Source organism: Gadus morhua, chromosome 6, assembly GCF_902167405.1.
Source record: "Gadus morhua chromosome 6, gadMor3.0, whole genome shotgun sequence".
NCBI classification, from domain to species: Eukaryota; Metazoa; Chordata; class Actinopteri; order Gadiformes; family Gadidae; genus Gadus; species Gadus morhua.
In genome coordinates, this window is record NC_044053.1 from 3,211,895 (window position 1) to 3,232,930 (window position 21,036).

General features: G+C 51.5%; 1 protein-coding gene across 1 annotated transcript; it reads left to right on the plus strand.

Moving 5' to 3' along the window:
- The first annotated feature begins 930 nt into the window (after nt 1-930).
- pi4kb (phosphatidylinositol 4-kinase, catalytic, beta) lies at nt 931-20,730 on the plus strand. The gene is made up of 12 exons (XM_030358990.1): nt 931-1,034; nt 3,748-4,585; nt 6,963-7,370; nt 10,246-10,473; nt 13,034-13,261; nt 13,876-13,985; nt 14,982-15,086; nt 15,662-15,785; nt 16,407-16,672; nt 17,277-17,409; nt 18,790-18,910; nt 19,361-20,730. Exons 2-12 carry the CDS (start codon nt 3,782-3,784, stop codon nt 19,540-19,542), a joined length of 2,709 nt encoding a protein of 902 aa, XP_030214850.1. The 5' UTR covers nt 931-1,034; nt 3,748-3,781; the 3' UTR covers nt 19,543-20,730.
- Nucleotides 20,731-21,036: the final 306 nt, after the last annotated feature.

A 21,036-nucleotide genomic window follows, 5' to 3' on the forward strand; every position in this document is an offset into this window, starting at 1 on the left:
TGGACCGAAATAAAAATGACACCAAATTAAAGTAGTTCATGTCATTATCCTGTCATAACAAAAATTGTGTTTTGATACATCATGAATGAATAATAAACTCATGATTTTCTGTAAACTTGAGTGTAAACAAGCAAAAACGTAATTCAGTAAAGATAATCTTATCTAATGTGAAAGTATCCATCAATATATTTGTTTTATTAATTGCTTCGTTGAATTAAGATTATGGCTGTTGAACTGATAACTGGAGGTAGAATGTAAGTTCGGGTGTATTCTGCGAACTTTGAATCCTAATAAAAAAATATCTTATCTCAACGTGGAGCTGCTGTGCGTCAGAACTGGGATTTGTTCCCATGATTAAATGGTATATTTCTACTGCCACCGTGTGGCCATATGGTTATTTTCGGTGCCTTCAGACTTCTTTTCAATAAATGCATTTGCATTTATTGTAAAATCCTTCTTCATACCATGGGATTAAATTAAAATCAAATTTCTACGAGGCCATGAGTGAGGCACTATTTAATATATGTTATGCATTATATTTAATAAACTCAAATGTAAAATCTCCTACTGCAGACGCACTGCGATAAACAACATTTGCATTTGGAAACGCAACATGTTTCGTCTAGTTCCATGATGGCAATAGCTTGGTTGCAGAACATGCAAACGTATTCCCGTGATACGTAATCAATAATCAATTATTGATTGCTATAGTTCCAATACATGATCGTAAAGCAGCTTTTTAAGAAGACAAAGCGGTTGCCTTGGTAAAAAAACGTATACTTAATTTTAAAGACGTATTAAAGCAAAACAATAATCAATAAATCCACGACCACTCATAATTTAAATCACATTTTTCATTCCAACATGTCGACCGATTAACAACGAGGTGCGCAAGGACGCTTTGTTTTTAAATTACACTCAGGCGCCACACTGGCAGCCTCGCCCCCCTCTCCCCTCAGGAAACAGGGGTCCTTCGATGAGATGAAGCAGATGAGTCGGATCGTAAAACTCAACAAACACTAAACATCACCAAGGTAAGAATAGTGTACATCTATGGCCCTAGTGTGTGTCTGTGTGTAGAGTCGGTGTTGCATTGTGCGTTGCTGTGTGTGTCAGCGCCGCTCCATCATAAACACTGCAGGAGAGGTTAGCAACAGTTGTGGGTTTAGCTTCACGCCGCTACTTTCCCGCAGCGCAAAAGTTCTAAAGTTCCGTTTCTAAATTCACCTACGAGCTGTAATAATTTGATAATGTAATGTAATGGTCGTGGTGAACTTCTGACTCATGTTCCTAGAGAGCTTTGTGTTGTTAAACGGCTGCTAAGCGGGTAGCTAGCCGCTAGGCCGTCCAGCGCATCTCTATTGTCTCATCCTTGGGTGTGATCTATATCTATAGATCTATACCTCTATGTATATCTATCGATCTATAACTCTATGTATCTATAGATCTATAACTCTATGTTTCTCTTATCTATAACTCTATGTATCTATAGCGTTATATCTTTAACTCTATGTATCTTAGAGTATCTATGTATCCATTTATCTATAACTATATATCTAAAGCTATATCTGTAACTCTATGTAACTAGTTATCTATAACTCTATGTATCTATATCTATTGATCGATACATCTATTTATATACACCTATATCGATAACTCTAAATCTATACTCTATCTACATCTATAACTATTTATCTACGTCATCTGCTATTCAATGTTGGATCATTGTGTACGATCCGCTGTCTATACTGATGTTTAAAGTGAACCACATTAAAATCAGTATCTACAGGGAAAAGCAGATCCCACTTTATAAACCTGTATCAAAATACACCTTCTGCCGAAGTTGAAACAGTACCTGGACTACCATGAGTTGGTTCAGTTTAAACTCGCTGATCGGTTCCAGTCGCTATTTTTTGTAATAATTGCAGCCTGCGGGTCCAGCTTTGACTCAATGACTCATAATGTACTTATAATCTTATAATAATGTCTGTGGTGACAAACAAGCCTTTGTTGTGGGAAGTCTAGTGAGGTGTTGGGGTTGGAGACCATTAGGAGAGCAGGACCTGGGGGTCTGTCGGTCACTCCGGGGGCCAGAGACCCCCGTTATATGGAGGTCAGACCAACTTTCTTATGATGTCTTCTCATGTTGTTAAAACCCACTCACTATTAGACGCTGATGGATTTAAATTAATCCATTGGAATGAATTCTCTCTCTCTCTCTCTCTCTCTCTGATCAGTAATCTGATCATTGGGATTAGGGGGTGTCTGAGCACGAGGCTGATAGCAGAGTTGAAAGAAAAGGTGGATGTGTGTGTGTGTATGGTAATAGTGATCTGATTGTGTGTATTAGTGACCTGATAGTAAGGTTTGTGTTGCTGTATAATTGTGCTCTGACAGTGTGAAGCTGGGGTAGCAGTCTGTGGTTTACTGGACTCCACTTCTAGTCTGGCCCCGTATCCATTGCATGTCCTACGGCTACGGGTTAGAACCGTACTAATAGAAGGATTAAGAAACAACATGTGAACAGAAACCGCCGTGTCTCTTTAAACTCGGTGAAAGGGACTGTACTGCTGAAAGGGGATGTGACACTTTCACAACAAGGGATGTTGTGAAAACATGCCCTCTGCTCGTTCCCATGGCAACGCCTTGCTCCATGAGCTCTGTCATGTGTCACTAGGCAACTAATGAGTCGTGGCTGAATCCGTCCCCTATTGATTATTGATGCTATAAGTAACGACGTCAGCCGCGCTTGTTTGCCTTGCCCTGGTGTGATGGATTCGTTCGTAGGTAACGGACCCCATCGAGAAGTGTGTTATGTGTGAGGCTCGTTTTTGGTGCCGCGAGTGGCTGGACGCTACACGAGGGTTAGTGAGCTCCAACCAGAGAAGGTGCGGTCACGGCTGAACCGAATCGCGCCGACGAGACGTGATGTCCCACTGACGTGATGATGTCACTGACGTGATGATGTCACACCGAGGTGATGATGTCACACTCGGGTGATGTCCCACTGACGTGATGCTGTCACGCTGAGGTGTTGTCAAACTGACGTGAGGTCATGCACATTGAACACTGGAACACGGAACACTCTCAGAAGAACTGACAAACATGTATATTTGTTGTGACGTTGAAATCTGAGGATAGCAGTATTTGCGTACCTGCTGATTGATTTATCCGACCTTGGAAGCATTTCCAAGGCCGAGCATACATCTCTGAGAGCAAATGTTGCTTTTAGGTCTATGTTGATTTTCGCTGTCGTGGTTACGACTCTTGGGTTATAACTGATTACCGACATATTCTTGGACCCAGCATTCCAAGTTATCTTTCGTTTGGAAAACGTGAGTGGATGATTTATGTAATTCTATTTCTACGGTGGCCTGTCTGTAATGATTTGAAACCTTTACAGACACTTTATTCATAGTTTACTACTGCTGGACGTACCTGTAATGTCTACAACCACGCGCTTACAGAGCCCCGCCTCCAGCCACGTGATTGGTCGAAACATCGATGAAAAGAAAGGGAAACAACACCAATAGCCAATAACTGGTCGGCCATTTGTGAGACTATTTCTCACATAACGGTATACGTACTGATTTGAATAGATGTGTGTTGTAAGGTGTTCCCCCAATCGGTAAACAAAAAGTAACATGACCAAGCACATGATGTAAAGACGACAACATTGTCAGTTTGTCTTGCTGTCTCCAAAATGGCCGACCGTGCAACCCTTTGCTCTCGTGTCTCGTCTCTCAGTCCATGTGAGGAGAGGGACGTCCCAGGATCCACCATGGGTGACGCGGAGCTGGAGCTATCCCCCTCCCCCCCAGAGGCAGAGCCCTCCCCTGTGCAGCCCTCCCCTCCCTCCCCCTCCCACTCGCCCTCGCCCTCCCCCTCCCCGTCCATCTCCATCACCTCCTCCCCGTCCCTCTCCCTGCCCTCCACGCCGTCCTCGGGCCCCCACCACCACGGCCTTCGCCGGAGCCCCAGCCCCAGCGAGGGCCACGGGGGTTCCAGCCCCGCCCTGGACGTCATCTCGGAGGGCATGGGGGAGCTGACGCTGGTCATCGACTCCGAGGTGGCCAATCGGGCGTGCCAGGAGGTGCTGCTGAAGGTGAAGCAGCAGCAGCAGGGGGTGGAGGAGGGCTCCGAGGTCCCGGACCCCCACGCCGCCACCAACACCGCGACGACCACGACGACGACGACATCGGAGCAGGGCCTCCCCAACGGCGACCTCGGCGGCCCCGGGACCCCCGGCGCGGTGACGGGCGGCGGCGTCTGCGGCGTGGGGGTCAAGGCCCCCCTCATCCGGGAGGAGGAGGACCCCTCGTCGGCGGCCAAGAGCGCCCGACGGCGGCAGCGGCACAACCCGTCCAAGCAGTCGTGGCTGCTGCGGCTGTTTGAGTCCAAGCTGTTCGACGTCTCCATGGCGATCTCCTACCTGCACAACTCCAAGGAGCCCGGGGTGCAGGCGTACATCGGCAACCGGCTCTTCAGCTTCCCGCACGAGGACGTGGACTTCTACCTGCCCCAGCTGCTCAACATGTACGTGCACATGGACGAGGACGTGGGCGACGCCATCAAGCCCTACGTGGTGAGGAGACGGGGGGGGGGGGGGGGGGGGAAGGGGGGAAGGGGGGACAGGAAGCGGCCTCCGTGGGGTTAGCGTCCGCGCGAGGCGGCTCGTTGAGCTAACGTTAGCGGGCTAGCTTGTGGTTGAAGAATGAACGAAGGGTTCAGAGTTAAACGGTTAAAAGAAAAGTCGTCCACGATTTAGTCGCCCTTAAAATTTGATCGTATTTCATATTTTATAATCAGCGGACATGAAACAACTAAAATGTAAAAGACTAAAAGAAAAGTCATCCGAAATGAGAGTCACCCTTAAACCTTTATCATATTGAATGTTCTTTTGATTATGATGACTTCAAACAGCTAGAATGTCGTTCTCTTATTTAACTCATGTCCTTTAGAGGCTCAAACGAGGCCGTTCTGCTGTTTGTTTGCGAGGGCTGCGAACAAAGGCGCTGTGCATGAGTGGCTCCGGTGCCTTCGTCTGAGTGAACTCCGCGGGCCAAGTGTAGCCGCTGTCACATGGGATTAAAGCATGCCCTGATGTCGTAACCACCACAGTCTTCCCCCTGGCACAGCTGAAGATGTTTGTTTTGAAACGCTTGTCATAGTTGTGTGCCTGCGTGCGTGCGTGCGTGTGTCTGGCCTGTGTGCGTGCTTGTGTGGGTGTATGTGTTTGTGTGCGTGCGTGCATGTGTCTGGCCTGTGTGGGTGTATGTGTTTGTGTGCGTGCGTGCTTGTGTGAATCTGCCAACATGTGCTGTTTGTTTAGTAGGGCTGTAACGATACGCGTATCAAACCGAAAATCGCGATACTCAAAGCCACGATCCTGTCTCGCGGTGTGAGAAGGCAGAAGCGCGATACGCCCTTTCTAACTCTGCGGTCAAATTGTCAGATTGAAATTTGCTAATAATTTGTCTAAATAATAGTCTGCTGACAGCGCCCCCTCCTATCGATGCCGTAAGTATGCGACTGCAATCCTCCGTGGCTACGGAGGATCGCATTTCTCCACAGCCGTCGAAGTGCTCATATGCGATATGAACGACATTTATCCAGAGGGGGCCTGTGTGATCCTGTCTTTAGTGTTTTGTGTGATTTGACTGGCAGTTTGTCTGCTTATAGGTCGGAATGAAGCGGCCACCGATTATTGACAGGATGGGTACTTTATTCTACCGGACTCGTTCGCTTCTTCACTAGACACACGCGCTACCGCTCGCTCTGCTCGCTCGTCCACTCACTCGCTGACGTCACTCACACACGCATACGCACATTGCCATTCTGGCGCACACATATGCTACTCGTAACGCCTCGTTATTGCGACGTTCATGACATTCAGGTTTTTCTCCATCTATTGAAAGTTAGGCTATTAAACATGTTGCATTCTATACGGCCTGATTATGTCATTATTTAAGCTACATAGCCTAATAAGAAGTGCTAATAAGGATATTTGACCAAACCAACCAAACAGTTGAAAAAAGCATCCTCCCACACGTTATTTCTTTATTCATTTAGCTATACTTTAATAGTATTCTTTCTGTTCAAATCTGTTCAGTGTTCCAAATTATTTGTTATTAAATGTTACATTAAGTTAATTGGTATATAAGTGTTGTTTAAATAAAATGCTTTTTAAATTTCAAAAAATCGTGGGATGTATTGAACCGTGGGTCAAAAATCGTGATACAAACCGAATCGTGAGTTTGTGTATCGTTACAGCCCTATTGTTTAGTGTTTGTTAGGTGTCTTAATTCCCCGGCACTTTGTCAATGAGGCACCATAGCTCTGAGGCCTCCAGGTAGACGACAGGACCTGTCGGTACCTGTCCTCTGGGAGCCAGCCTGCCTAGTGCCTCGGCCCCACATTTACACTGAGGGCGTTCAGCAGACGCTTTTATCCAAAGCGACTTACTATAAGTAAATTTGTCAGAAGAGAGAGAAACAACACTACACCGCTGTCGGTACAGTGAGGATGTTCATAGAGCCGAGGGCCCAGCACTAACAACCGCCAAGTTTACCCATTCCCCGTACACAACAGGGATAGCTGGGATAAGACGCTACGTGATGCTACGTACAGGACGTACAACATACATTAAGTGTGTAAGAGGGGTGGGGGGGGGTCTTGTCTCGTCCTGCTGTCTGTCCCCCAGTCTGTCCCCCTCTCTGTCCCCCTGTCTGTCCCCCAGTCTGTCCCCCTGTCTGTCCCCCTGTCTCTCTCCCTGTCTCTCTCCCTGTCTCTCCCCCAGTCTGTCCCCCTGTCTCTCTCCCTGTCTCTCTCCCTGTCTCTCTCCCTGTCTCTCCCCCAGTCTGTCCCCCTGTCTCTCCCCCAGTCTGTCCCCCTGTCTCTCCCCCAGTCTGTCCCCCTGTCTCCCCCCGGTGCTCACTGCCCTGCTCTGTGTCGGGCTGCAGGTCCACCGCTGTCGGCAGAGCATCTCCTTCTCCCTGCAGTGTGCCTGGCTGCTGGGCGCCTACTCCTCGGACATGCACATCTCCACGCAGAGGCACTCCCGCGGCACCAAGCTGCGCAAGCTCATCCTGTCCGACGAGCTGAAGCCGGCCGGGGCGCGGGCCCGCCGCGACCCGCCCACCCTGTCCCTGTTCTGCCCCTCGGCCAAGCCCCTCCACGGGGCGCTGGCGGCGGGGGGGGGCCCGGCGGGGGGGCTGGCGGGGCTGGGGGCGCTGGGCGGCGAGCACAGCCTGTCGCCCTCCAAGCGCACCCACCAGCGCTCCAAGTCGGACGCCACGGTCAGCGTGAGCCTCAGCAGCAACCTGAAGAGGACGTCCAGCAACCCCCGGGTGGAGAGCAACCAGGAGGAGGTAAGAGGTCCATCAGCGCCGTCTGGAGGTCATCAGCGCCGTCTAGAGGTCATCACTGCCGTCTAGAGGTCATCAGCGCCGTCTAGAGGTCATCAGCGCCGTCTAGAGCGTTAGAGAGCCACAAGAAGGAGGTCATCACCATCTAGAGCATTAGAGAGGCACAAGGAGGTGGTCTATCTTCATCTAGAGTAGGGGTCTCAAACTCGCGGCCCGGGGGCCAATAGAGGCCCGCGGGATGATATTTTGTGACATCAAAGTTTAGTGTTAGTGCGGCCCGCGCGTTGTTGTCATACGCACATTTCTACTGAGTCGCTTGCCACGCTTTTTATCACTTGTGATAGGGTGACCAGATGGGACAGTCCCAATTTTGAGTTGCGTGTCCTGAGTCCCGACAAAAGCCAAAGGACGCTAAAATGTCCTGGTTTCCACCAACCACTATGAAATGTCCCCTGTTGTCAGCGATTACATAGCCAACGTGATCTAATTATAGCACGATCATTAACTTGGATTGGGTCAGTTGTGCTACTTTTTTTTGTGGAATACTTGATGTGGCGCAGCCTGACCCAGACTATAGCTCCAGTGGCCCCCAGGTAGGTTGGGTTAGAGACCCCTGATCTAGAGCGTTATGCCGCGTTTCCACTGCAGGGTGCGGAACGGATCGGATCGCAAAGGGGCGGTAGGGAGGGGGCGGTATAGCCCAGCTCAGTTCCGAGGTCGCGTTTCCACCGCCGACAGTACCCTTTGTGGTAGGCCGGATGTCGATCGCCGCGGCAGCTACGTAAACATCGTAAACAACGTCTTCCTCCGCAAGAATGCAGACGAACGTCTCCACCTCCTTGTTCGCCCAAGCAAGCTTTTTACGCGACATGTTAATTGTAAAGAATAATACCTCGAGGCTACTGTTTGTTTGTTTTTATCCCCGCGTCACCCGGAAGTGACGATTCTGTCGACCAATCAACGGAGGGGGGGTGTAGCTAGAATTCCAGGGTACCCTTTCAGGCGTCTGGTCTCGTTTTGGGTACCGCAACGGAGGAGTCCCTAAAATGGGGTCGGAACGGGTACGGCAAAGTCCGGGTTACGCCCACTTTTGGCGGTGGAAACGCGATCCGACCCGCACCTTTGCGATCCGATCCGTTCCGCACCCTGCAGTGGAAATGCGCCATTAGAGAGCCACACGAAGGAGGTATGGAGCCCCATCTTCATCCAGACCTTAATAAAGCCACCAGGATGAGGTATAGAGGTCTGGCATCTTCTATAGCTTAATAGAGCAACCAGGAAGAGGTTAGAGGTCAATCACCATCTAGAGCTTTAGAGAGCTACAAGAAGGAGGTCCTCCATCTTCTAGATCTTCTCACGGTAACTAATCGACCTCCTCTGTCTCTCTGAATGACCTACAACAAACCGACTAGTCTGTTTCCATCTCTTATGAACCTGGAATGTCTTGCCCTGCACCAGGGTGACAGATCAGACTCAACAGATTAGACAACAACAATGTTATGATTTCTCAGTACTGCTGACCTGACTTGACCTTTTGACCTCTAGACCCTTTCCCCGGACAGCGGCTCCAGCTCGGACAGTCTTGACTTTGAGTTTGAGTCTAAGACGGGTCCAGTAAGTTCATCACCTGATCCCACTGGTGCATTCTGGGAACAACCAATGATGAGCTGTGTGTTTAGTGGTCGGGTCCATGTCTCTGGCCCCCCCCCCCCGCTGGAGTGATCGGGTTCTGGTTATGGGTTGTGATCTGGTTTGGCTCGTGGTTCTGTTCCTATCTTCCCCCCTCTCTCTCTCTCTCTCGCTCTCGCTCTCGCTCTCTTGCTCTCTCTCTCTCTCTCTCGCTCTCGCTCTCGCTCTCGCTCTCTTGCTCTCTTGCTCTCTTGCTCTCTCTCTCTCTCTCTCTCTCTCTCTCTCTCTCTCTCTCTCTCTCTCTCTCTCGCTCTCGCTCTCGCTCTCTTGCTCTCTCTCTCTCTCTCTCTCTCTCGCTCTCTCTACCCTTGACACCCAATCGTAACCGAACGCCGATTGAATCGGCTCGCCCCTCCTTGGTGCTTCCCCCGGTCTGAAATCAATCCGTAGACGTGCTCCCCTCCTGGTTCCATGGTGTGACAACGTTTTCTTGTTTACTGGATGATTCCTCCGTACTCCTCCTGACGTTTGTAGAACGTAACCCCCCCCGTACATTCACCCGTTCACCCCTAACGGCCGTTCTCCTTCTCCTGTGTTTGTCTCCGTTTCCTCCCCGCCTGCCTTCCATCAACCCTCTGGACCCTCTACCATCTCCTGCACTGGTCTGTTCCTCCATCCACCGGTCTGTTCCTCCATCCACCGGTCTGTTCCTCCATCCACTGGTCTGTTCCTCCATCCACTGGTCTGTTCCTCCATCCACTGGTCTGTTCCTCCATCCACTGGTCTGTTCCTCCGTCCACTGGTCTGTTCCTCCGTCCACTGGTCTGTTCCTCCATCCACTGGTCTGTTCCTCCATCCACTGGTCTGTTCCTCCATCCACTGGTCTGTTCCTCCATCCACTGGTCTGTTCCTCCGTCCACTGGTCTGTTCCTCCGTCCACTGGTCTGTTCCTCCATCCACTGGTCTGTTCCTCCGTCCACTGGTCTGTTCCTCCGTCCACTGGTCTGCCCATCTCTCCATTCATCTATGTTTCATCCATCCATCCATGCCCTTTCCACGCACACATTCATCTTTGTCTCATCCATCCTTCCATGCACCACCCATTTATTCATCCATCCTCCAACCCCTTCATTCATCCATCCACCCCTTCATTCATGTGTCCATCTACCCCCAACTCATCCATCCTCCCACCCCTCCGTTCATGTGTCCATCCACCCCCCCCTCACCCCTCCACCCCCCCCCCCCCCAGACGGTGCGTCTGACCCCCCAGAGGGAGTTCATCAAGTCGCTGATGGGCATCGGGAAGCGCCTGGCCACGCTGCCCACCAAGGAGCAGAAGACCCAGCGGCTCATCTCGGAGCTGTCGCTGCTCAACCACAAGCTGCCGGCGCGCGTCTGGCTGCCCACCGCGCCCTTCGACCACCACGTGGTCCGCGTGCCGCACTCCCAGGCCGTGGTGCTCAACTCCAAGGACAAGGTGGGGCTCGCGCACACGCACGCAAGGTAGAGCTACAGGTGGAGGTGAGGGGGAGGGGCTACAGGGGGAGGTGAGGGGGCGGGGCTACAGGGGGAGGTGAGGGGGGCGGGGCTACAAGGGGAGGTGAGGGGGCGGGGCTACAGGTGGAGGTGAGGGGGCGGGGCTACAGGTGGAGGTGAGAGGGTGGGCGGGGCTACAGGGGGCGGTGAGGGGGCGGGGCTACAGGTGGAGGTGAGGGGGTGGGCGGGGCTACTGGGGAAGGTGAGGGGGCGGGGCTACATGTGGAGGTGAGAGGGTGGGCGGGGCTTCAGGGGGAGGTGAGAGGGTGGGGCTACAGGTGGAGGTGAGGGGGGCGGGGCTACAAGGGGAGGTGTGGGGGGGATGCATGTAGACGGTGGGGGGCTCTGTGTTGCCATGCAGGAGGTCGGCTCACCAAGAGTCCCCGGGCGCTGGGTGACGGTTGGTTTAACCAGCGCACAACAGGTGTGCAACCTCACCCGGCCCCAGGGGCCAATCAGTCTGCCTCGGGGGCCAGGTGACGCTGCCTCAACCAGCCGTCATCCACACACCTACACCCCACATGTGCATCGACAGACAGACGCTTACACTTACACGGAAACTAAGGATTACGGACAAATCGAATAAAGGTTCATGAGGGGAACCACGGCGGTATCTCAGAAAGACCGACTGAGCCAGGGTGTCGTAGGATGATGAGGTGAGCGTTGTTCTGGGACCGACCGACGGTGGGGAAGGACCAAGGAGTTCCCTTTGTGGAGGAATGAGGTCATCCGTAGGGCCTTGCAGCCTGGGTCCGTCATGTGTGTGGTGTGTATTAGCATGAGAGCATTGGCTGTGTGTGATCACAAGATGGGGTCTGGGGGTAGACGGGGTCCTAGGTAGACCAGCCCTGCACTTTGTGTGTGTGTAGGAGTCATTAACACACAGCTGTGTGGTATCATGTAGTAGAGGATAAAGGTAATGTAAGACCAGGTTATACGATGGGTTGCTCGTGTCTGCGGTTTGCTGTAATCTGTGTCTGCTTGACTCATCGCGGTATCACACTTGTGGTCGGAAGCGACTTGTTTGCAAATCACATCAGAGTCATATAACTATAAAGGGAATCAGTCGTTTTATTTCCTTCCTTATGAGCCTTTTTGCTCGCGGTGCCGTTGTTTAACAAAGGAACGACTTCCTTTATTCCGTTGAGCAGACTACACTTTGATCACTGATCCCAAGAGGTTTACTACTGAACAATCAGATCATACAGTCAGATTCGGAGCAGGCACAAAAGAAGATTTGCCTGCTGCTGCTGTGACTTTATATCCGTGTTGAATCAGTCTGACTAGGTGCGTTTCCATCCCCCTGATTTTATGCAAACCTTGAAGTATCGAATCAGTAAACGGTGATGGAAACACCAAAATTCGCATAAAAATCCTCTAGTACACAAAAAGGTTTATCCGCTCACTTGAGGTGGTTTTTGAGAAATGCGAAAGAGAGTAAATTCGCAAAATGGGAGATGGAAACACATTTTTCGAAACAGCTGTGACGTAGCGAACTTTCAACACACAGGACTGACAGTCTTTCCGATTTCCGCATAACGACCGGCCATAGCAACCCTGCCGACATCAAAGTGTAACGTCATCACCCTATTCCGCTCCAACCACTTGATGGAAACGCACCTAATTCAAATTACTTTTTTGCAAACTTTCTAAAGATTCACATCACCTTTTAGATGGAAACACAGCTAATGTCAACTGTCTCTTAACTTATGAAAGGACAAGAGGAGCAGAATAATATGCATACAAACACAAAGGTAATGGGGACTCCATTACAGAACCGGGGAGTCCTGCAACGTAACGAGGAACAGCTGGGGACACATGTTTTGAAAACATTCAATGTGGCCAATAAGGTTACAAACACAGTTAACATATCGCTGTGTATATGATCCACTTCATATCATATCACATGTATGGCAACCTTCTGGTTACAACTCATGACTCAGTGTAGAGCAGTGTTTCCCCCAGAAAATGCCTTAGTCAAGGAGGTCATAGGGGGGGTCAAAAAGCTCTGGCACGACTATTGTCTTGAACAGTATTACCGATGCTTTACTTATCTTTATTTTCTGTACTTGCTGGAAGTATGTTTTCTTTCCCAACGAGAGATTTGTACTTTGTCAAAAAAAGATTATATCTATTTTTGTTTCTGTATTTTTTTTTAATACGTTGGTAGTCAAGGCGAGGGCCTATTGCTGTTAAGGCGGCCTTAACCTTACAGTGCTGGGGGAATCACTGGTGTAGAGGTGTCCTTGAGCAAGGCACCTCACCCTAAAGGGCTGATCATGGTCTCGCGTTAACGCAACGACCACGCAGACGCTGCGACGCGGCCCTGAACCTCTACGGCTCTGCGGCGGGTTTCAGTGAGCCATGATCATGGGACCATAATCCATCCTCAACCGCTCCCGACGCGCTGGCTGTCGTCCTGCGCGGTCGACTCTGCCGTCCGTCGGTGAGCGGTCGTACGCAGCGCCTGCCGAACGTGAACATTGACGTCCCCTCCCCAGGCGCCGTACCTGATCTACGTGGAGGTGCTGGAGTGCGAGAACTTCGAGACGTCGTCGGTGCCGACGCGGATCCCGGAGACGCGGATCCGCAGCACGCGCTCGGTGGAGAACCTGCCCCAGTGCGGCATGACGGCGGAGCAGCGCACCGCCTCCTTCTCCACCGTGCCCAACTACGACAACGACGACGAGGCCTGGTCCGTGGACGACATGGGCGAGCTGCAGGTGGAGGTGAGGGGGGGGCGGGGCTACAGGAGGTGAGGGGGCGGTGCTACTTGTGGAGGTGAGGGGGGGGGGGGGGGGCTACAGGGGGGAGGTGAGGGGGGGGCGGGGCTACAGGGGGGAGGGGGCGGGGCTACAGGGGGAGGTGAGGGGGGGGGGGGGCTACAGGGGGGAGGTGAGGGGGGCGGGGCTACAGGGGGAGGTGAGGGGGCGGGGCTACAGGGGGAGGTGAGGGGGCGGGGCTACAGGGGGAGGTGAGGGGGCGGCGAGTAGGGGTTGGAGCGAGGTGGCCTAGGGGAGGTTGAGCCTAAAGCTGTGGTGTGTGTGTGTGTGTGTGTGTGTGTGTGTGTGTGTGTGTGTGTGTGTGTGTGTGTGTGTGTGTGTGTGTGTGTGTGTGTGTGTGTGTGTGTGTGTGTGTGGGGGAGGCTGTACGGGTGGGGTGGTCCATCGGTGGTCCAGGTGAAGGGCACGATAAGGATGGTGAGGTAACCGGGGACAACGGGATGAGGGAGGGCTGATGGAGGAGTGACAGAGGAAGAGGGAACAATGGAGGGGTTTTATTAATGAACACATCTGCGTATCCATGGTAACGGGTGTACTCCCCCCCCCCCCCCTCCGTCCAGCTGCCAGATGTGCACACCAACAGCTGTGACAACATCAGCCAGTTCTCCGTGGACAGCATCACCAGCCTGGAGAGCAAGGAGCCCGTCTTCATCGCAGCTGGGGACATCAGGTACGCACGCACGCACTCACGCACTCACTCACTCTCACCCTCGCTCACTCACTCACTCTCACCCTCGCTCGCTCACTCACTCACTCACTCACTCACTCACTCACTCACTCACCCGCTCACTCACTCACTCTCACCCTCGCTCGCTCACTCACTCACTCACTCGCTCGCTCGCTCCCTCTCACCCTCACTCACTCACTCACTCACTCACTCACTCACTCTCACCCTCGCTCACTCACTCACTCACTCACTCGCTCGCTCGCTCCCTCTCACCCTCACTCACTCACTCTCACCCTCGCTCGCTCACTCACTCACTCACTCGCTCGCTCGCTCCCTCTCACCCTCACTCACTCACTCACTCACTCACTCACTCACTCTCACCCTCGCTCACTCACTCACTCACTCACTCGCTCGCTCGCTCCCTCTCACCCTCACTCACTCACTCTCACCCTCACTCACTCACTCACTCACTCTCACCCTCGCTCACTCACTCACTCACTCACTCGCTCGCTCGCTCCCTCTCACCCTCGCTCACTCACTCTCACCCTTGCTCGCTCATGATACTCACTCACTCACTTAAAGATTCACTCACTCATTTAACACACAGATTCACTCACTCACTCACTCACTCACTCACTCACTCACTCACTCACTCACTCGCTCGCTCGCTCCCTCTCACCCTCGCTCGCTCCCTCTCACCCTCGCTCGCTCCCTCTCACCCTCGCTCGCTCACTCGCTCACTCTCACCCTCGCTCACTCACTCTCACCCTCGCTCGCTCACTCTCACCCTCGCTCACTCACTCTCACCCTTGCTCGCTCATGATACTCACTCACTCACTTAAAGATTCACTCACTCATTTAACACACAGATTCACTCACTCACTCACTCACTCACTCACTCACTCACTCACTCACTCACTCACTCACTCACTCACTCACTCATCATACATTCACTCACTCACTCACTCACTGACTCACTCACTCACTCTCCCCCGCCAGGCGGCGCCTCTCGGAGCAGCTGGCCCACACCCCCACCACCTTCAAGAGGGACCCCGAGGACCCCTCGGCCGTGGCCCTCAAGGAGCCCTGGCTGGAGAAAGTCAGGTGAGCGCTGCTGCCCCCTGCTGGTGGAGGACGGGTGGTTCAGCCTCACCAAGGGAACAGCCAACCAATACTTTAATTAAAATAGATGAAGTAAAGATAAAAATACAGTTGAACTCTGTCCTAAGCTGGAGCGAATACTTTATTTTGGAGTACTTTCTTTTTTTTCATCATAGATTTGATTAGATGAGATCAGTTTATTGCCAGGTTAAAAAAAAAGGCAAAGCACATACAGGAACATACAGTACATAAAAGACAACGACACAGACAACCATTCAAACCAGTAAAAAGATAAGATCAAAGATCTTGTGCAGGCATAAAACAGCTCCGTAACAAGGAGACTATTTTTGATATTAAATAGTACCTTCAGTATTTCCTAATACACTTGTATACCGTGATACCAGCCATGCCAACACTCAAGTCCAAACAGGTTTGAGGACCTGTTTGGACCTGTCTGGGTGTTTGTGGCGGTCAGAGAGCCGTGCTGCCCTGCGCCGGAGCTCACTGCTGCTCTAGAGCACAGCTCCGCCCCCTCCTCCGTCTGAGTGCCGTCGTTCATCCCGTGTCCGTCTGTCCAGGCGTATCCGGGAGAACTCCCCGTATGGACACCTGCCCCACTGGAGGCTGCTCTCCGTCATCGTCAAGTGCGGAGACGACCTCCGGCAGGAGCTGCTGGCCTATCAGGTCCTCCAGCAGCTGCAGGTAACCTCTGACCTCTGACCCTGACCTTTGGTATGGTAAAGCGCTTTGAGTGGCCGCTGGTTATTAAAGCACGGTAGATAGATAGATGGATAAGAATTATCTATATATTATTAGCTATCTATCTATTATTAATCCCTGCCTGAGGGATAATAATAATAATATAGATAATAAAGATAAGAATTATCTATCTATTATTATCTATCTATCTATTTTATCTATCTATCTTTATTAATCACTTCCTGAGGGATAATAATAATAATATAGATATAAAGATAGATAGGTAGATAAGAATTATCTATCTATTATTAGCTATCTATCTATTTTATCTATATCTATCTTTATTAATCCCTTCCCGAGGGATAATAATAATAATAATAATAATATAGATAGATAAGAATTATCTATCTATCTTTATTAATCCCTCGGGAAATAGAACTTCCAGCATCAGCAAGCACCACGTTTCAAATAGAATAACAGTAAAGAACAACAAATATAAACAAATTATAAATGTGCAAAAGTACAAAATGCTATACGCTAAATGCAAAATGCTAAGCATATAACAAACTGTCATGCAGAAAAATGACCTTCCCCCCCCCCCCCCCCCCCCCTTGACCCCTGCAGTGCGTGTGGGAGATGGAGCGCGTGCCTCTCTGGATCAAGCCCTACAAGATCCTGGTGCTGTCGTCGGACAGCGGCATGATCGAGCCGGTGGTGAACGCCGTGTCCATCCACCAGGTGAAGAAGCACAGCCAGCTGTCGCTGCTCGACTACTTCCTGCAGGAGCATGGCTGCCCCACCACCGAGGCCTTCCTCTCCGCCCAGAGGAGCTTTGTGCAGAGCTGCGCCGGCTACAGCCTCATCTGTTACCTGCTGCAGGTCAAGGACCGGTGGGTGCTGCCTCTGCTGTTTATTACAAAAATGTTTTATTTAATTTTATGCGAGGCGACAGCCAGCTCGTCGGGAGCAGTTAAGGGCTGATCATGGTTCCACGTTGACGCAACGACCATGCAGCACTAGTCGGCACTTAGTACTCGTAGCGCATGCCCGGAGTCTTCCCCAAACCCAGGCCCTTCGGCCTGGGTTTGGGGTTAGCGCGCTACGAGTGCAACGGGAGAGTCCACACGCTCCCGAGTGCGTTCGGTTTATTGATTGCTGTCGGGATGTCATTGATTGCTGTCGGGATTGCTGTCAATTTCAACAAATATGACTACAACTGCTTCTTAAATGTTATTTTTATTCTAATTAATCAGCAAGTTATTTTTTTTATCAAGTGTCTGAATGTCGATCATTTTTACTGATTTTATTCTACACCAAATATAGTTATTGTAACAACATGGCTTCCACTTTATGTACAGTTGGATTGAAGTTAGCTTGATCACAGGTCAGAGTTCAGAGTTCACACATCTACTACCGCTCTGGTTTTCTTCTTGCGCCTGCGATAGTCATGACATCAACACTTTAACCCCCGCCCCCTTCTCCCCCCCCCCACAGGCACAACGGGAACATCCTATTGGACGCCGAGGGCCACATCATTCACATCGACTTCGGCTTCATCCTATCGAGTTCACCCAAGAACCTGGGCTTCGAGACGTCCGCCTTCAAGCTCACCTCTGAGTTCGTGGATGTGAGTGTGGGAGGGGGAGGGGCTTCTGTCTGATCACACTACAGGTCCGGCCACATGAACAGACCTCAACCAACACTAAGGCTGGGACAAGGCGTCGACCTAATCGATGACGTTGACGCATAAATTACGTTGACGCGAAAAATGCGCGTTGATTCGAAAAACCCAAAACAAAGATGGCGCCGTCGGAGCGATTAGCAACACGAGTGGCTCCTCAGACAATCATAAGTGCAAGGCGCCATGCACTCGTTCCTCTAAAGTATGGGAATTCTTTAATGTAAAAGGAAACGATTCCGTGATATGTCGTACTTGCAAAATGGAGATGGCTTTCCATTCTAGCACCAATAAACATGTATTGCAATGTTAAGGAATTCATGTTTTTTTCATTCAGATATGTAAATCAACACGTATAAATTGCTATTATTCAATTAATGGGGAGAGAATCGAATCAAAATCAAATCGGAATGAAAAAATGAATCGTTAGATTTATCGATGCGTCGAAAAAATAATCGCTAGATTAATCGTTTATCCCAGCCCTAACCAACACACCTTCAGCTCCTTCAGCACACAACACAAGGGTCTTCTGACCACACGTTCAGATGTGGGACATGGATCTTAACGTGGTCGTGTGACTGCATGTCGCCGAAAGATTGGATTTGAAGATCACTGAGGACCTATTTAATTAATTGATTTGATTATTAATTTAATTAGGGGCCCGATTTTCACAGCTGGTGTGAGGTTGATGAGTCGTCTCACATCTGGTCATATATCCCGGTGGACATTCCCAGTGGACATTCCCAGGTGTGATGTCACTAATGGCTGTGTTTGATGTGGTTATTGGAGGGCTGGTAATGACTAATCGTCCGCACCCAGGGGGGGAAACAAGAGCCCTGAATGTTCCTAGTGGGGGGGGGGTACAGATCCTGCTCATAGTGGAGTGAGTGTGTGTGTGTGTGTGTGTGTGTGTGTGTGTGTGTGTGTGTGTGTGTGTGTGTGTGTGTGTGTGTGTGTGTGTGTGTGTGTGTGTGTGTGTGTGTGTGTGTGTGTGTGGTGTGTAACATGCGTTCTCTTCTGTGTGTGTCTCCAGGTGATGGGCGGTCAGGACAGTGTGTGTGTGTGTGGTGTAACATGCGTTCTCTGTCCCCAGGTGATGGGCGGTCAGGACAGAGACAGTGTGTGTGTGTGTGTGTGTGTGTGTGTGTGTGTGTGTGTGTGTGTGTGTGTGTGTGTGTGTGTGTGTGTGTGTGTGTGTGTGTGTGTGTGTGTGTGTGTGGTGTGTAACATGCGTTCTGTGTGTGTGTCCAGGTGATGGGCGGTCAGCACAGAGACAGTGTGTGTGTGTGTGTGTGTGTGTGGTGTGTAACATGCGTTCTGTGTGTCCAGGTGATGGGCGGTCAGGACAGGGACATGTTCAACTACTACAAGATGCTGATGCTGCAGGGCCTGATCGCCGCCAGGAAGCACATGGACAAGGTCATCGCCATCGTGGAGATCATGCAGCAGGGTGAGCCTCTTCCACCCCCCTGACCACGCCCCCTTACCCCTGACCACGCCCCTCTGGTGGAGCCACGCCCCCTGGCTCCGCCTGTCTCTGGTGCATGAGGAATAAAGCCTTCTGTGTTTTAATGACTGCTCTGTGACTACAATTCTAAATGTCATTGCTCCTTCTCCCATCTTGCCTCCGACCCTTGCCTCTCCTTCGCTACTGTCTCCCTCACCCTCCCTCCCTCCCTCCCTCCCTCCCCCTGTCTCTCTCCCTTTCCCTCCTCTTCACTACTCCCTCCCTCCCCTTTTCCTCCCTCTCTCTCCCTCCTTTTCTCTCCTCTTCTCTCCCCCCCTCGCTTCCTCTCCCTCCCTCCCTCCCTCCCCTTTCCCCTCCCTCTCCCTCCCCCTCTCTCCCTCCTCTTCTCTCCCTCCCCCTGTCTCCCTCCCGCCCCCCCCCCCCCCCCCCCAGGCTCCCACCTGCCCTGTTTCCACGGCTCCGGGACCATCCGGGGGCTGAAGGAGCGCTTCCACATGTCGCTGACGGAGGAGCAGCTCCAGGTGCTGGTGGAGCAGATGGTGGAGGGCTCCATGCGCTCCATCACCACCAAGCTCTACGACGGCTTCCAGTACTTCACCAACGGCATCATGTGACCTCCCCCTCCCCCCTCAACCCCACCCCCCAACTACACACACACACACACACAAGCAGACACACGCACACGCACACACACGCACACATCTATGGCGGACGTCTCCGGATGTCCTGGGACGGAGCGAGCGAGAGACAGTCGTAGAGAGAGAGAGAGACTCTGTGACGGAGGCCGGCTTCGTCCAGGACGCTGAGGGGCGTCTCGCAGACTGAAGAGGGGAGCGCCCCCCCACTGACTGGGAGCCCCCCCCCACTGGGAGCCCCCCCCCACTGACTGGGAGCCCCCCCACTGACTGGGCGCTGTGGCCCCCCCTGTTGAAACCTCTTGTTCTGTTGGTTTGTTTTGTTGTTTCTTTGTTGTTTGTGTCTGCGTCCTCACGGCGTGAAGCTCTCAGCCCCTCCGGGCTGATGAACCCCACCCTGCTCTAAGGCGACCACTCAGTGACTCAACTACAGGAGGTGGACGGGCGACCAATGAGGCTGGACCAAGAGAGAAACACTAGCGTCCGATTGGGCGGATGTCAACCCCAAGGTCCCGCCCGCCTCCCCTAAAGCAGACGCACACACACACGCACACACTCTGAGGTCGGGACTCCCTGTGGACAAACTTTCCTGATGTCACTTCTCAAACGCAGTCTCCTCCGTTTCCATGGTGATTTCCCCCCCCCCACTTACCGGGCCTGTCTGGGGAGATGAAGACGACAGAATGATGGAGAAAGGGGCGTCGGCCTGCCTCAGACCAAACCCCACTTTGAAACGTTTTGTGTTTTTTTGTTTTTGATTTTCAACATTTCATCGGATCGGAGAGACGAAGAGTCTCCTCGATTTTGGTTTATATTTTATTTTCGTGTTTTTCCAATCGTTAAAATCTCTTCAATGCAAAAAAATGAATAGATCAAACCAAAAGATGGCGGCCGGGACGGATGTAAGACATGTGAAGGAGGAGAAGGAGGGAGAGAGAGAGAGAGAGAGAGAGAGGGGAGGAGGAGGAGGAGGAGGAGGAGAGAGAGGAGAGCGAGGAGAGCTAGGGTGCTCCCGTCAGACCGTGGCGGTCTTCATTCCCTCGGTCTTTAACCTTTTAACGCTTTGTTGTTTTAAGGAGCAGCTGTACCATGTGACCCCCCCCCCCACTCACATCACTAACTGTGAACGTTTTGTTTGTACAATAAAAGGACATGTTGCTGCCTGCACGCTTCTCTGAAGTCTCTTCCATTAGGGGGACCCCATTGTGGATGTATTGGTGTGTTTGTGTGGGGGGGGGGTCTGGTCTGTTACACCACTAGGGGGCGCTTGACATCAGTATGGGCTGAGTGTTAGATAGCTTATTATACATTCAGTCTGTGAGGAGCATTATCAGACCTCGGATCAGTCTGTGAGGAGCATTATCAGACCTCAGATCAGTCTGTGAGGAGCATTATCAGACCTCGGATCAGTCTGTGAGGAGCATTATCAGACCTCGGATCAGTCTGTGAGGAGCATTATCAGACCTCAGATCA

What these genes read in the sequence shown, in the direction of transcription:
- pi4kb (XM_030358990.1), top strand. Translation starts at nt 3,782, where the DNA reads ATGGGTGACGCGGAGCTGGAGCTATCCCCCTCCCCCCCAGAGGCAGAG. An exon ending in TGCTCAACTCCAAGGACAAG is followed by an intron (nt 10,474 to 13,033) that starts GTGGGGCTCGCG and finishes TCCCCTCCCCAG; the next exon opens with GCGCCGTACCTGATCTACGT. An exon ending in CGTGGAGATCATGCAGCAGG is followed by an intron (nt 18,911 to 19,360) that starts GTGAGCCTCTTC and finishes CCCCCCCCCCAG; the next exon opens with GCTCCCACCTGCCCTGTTTC.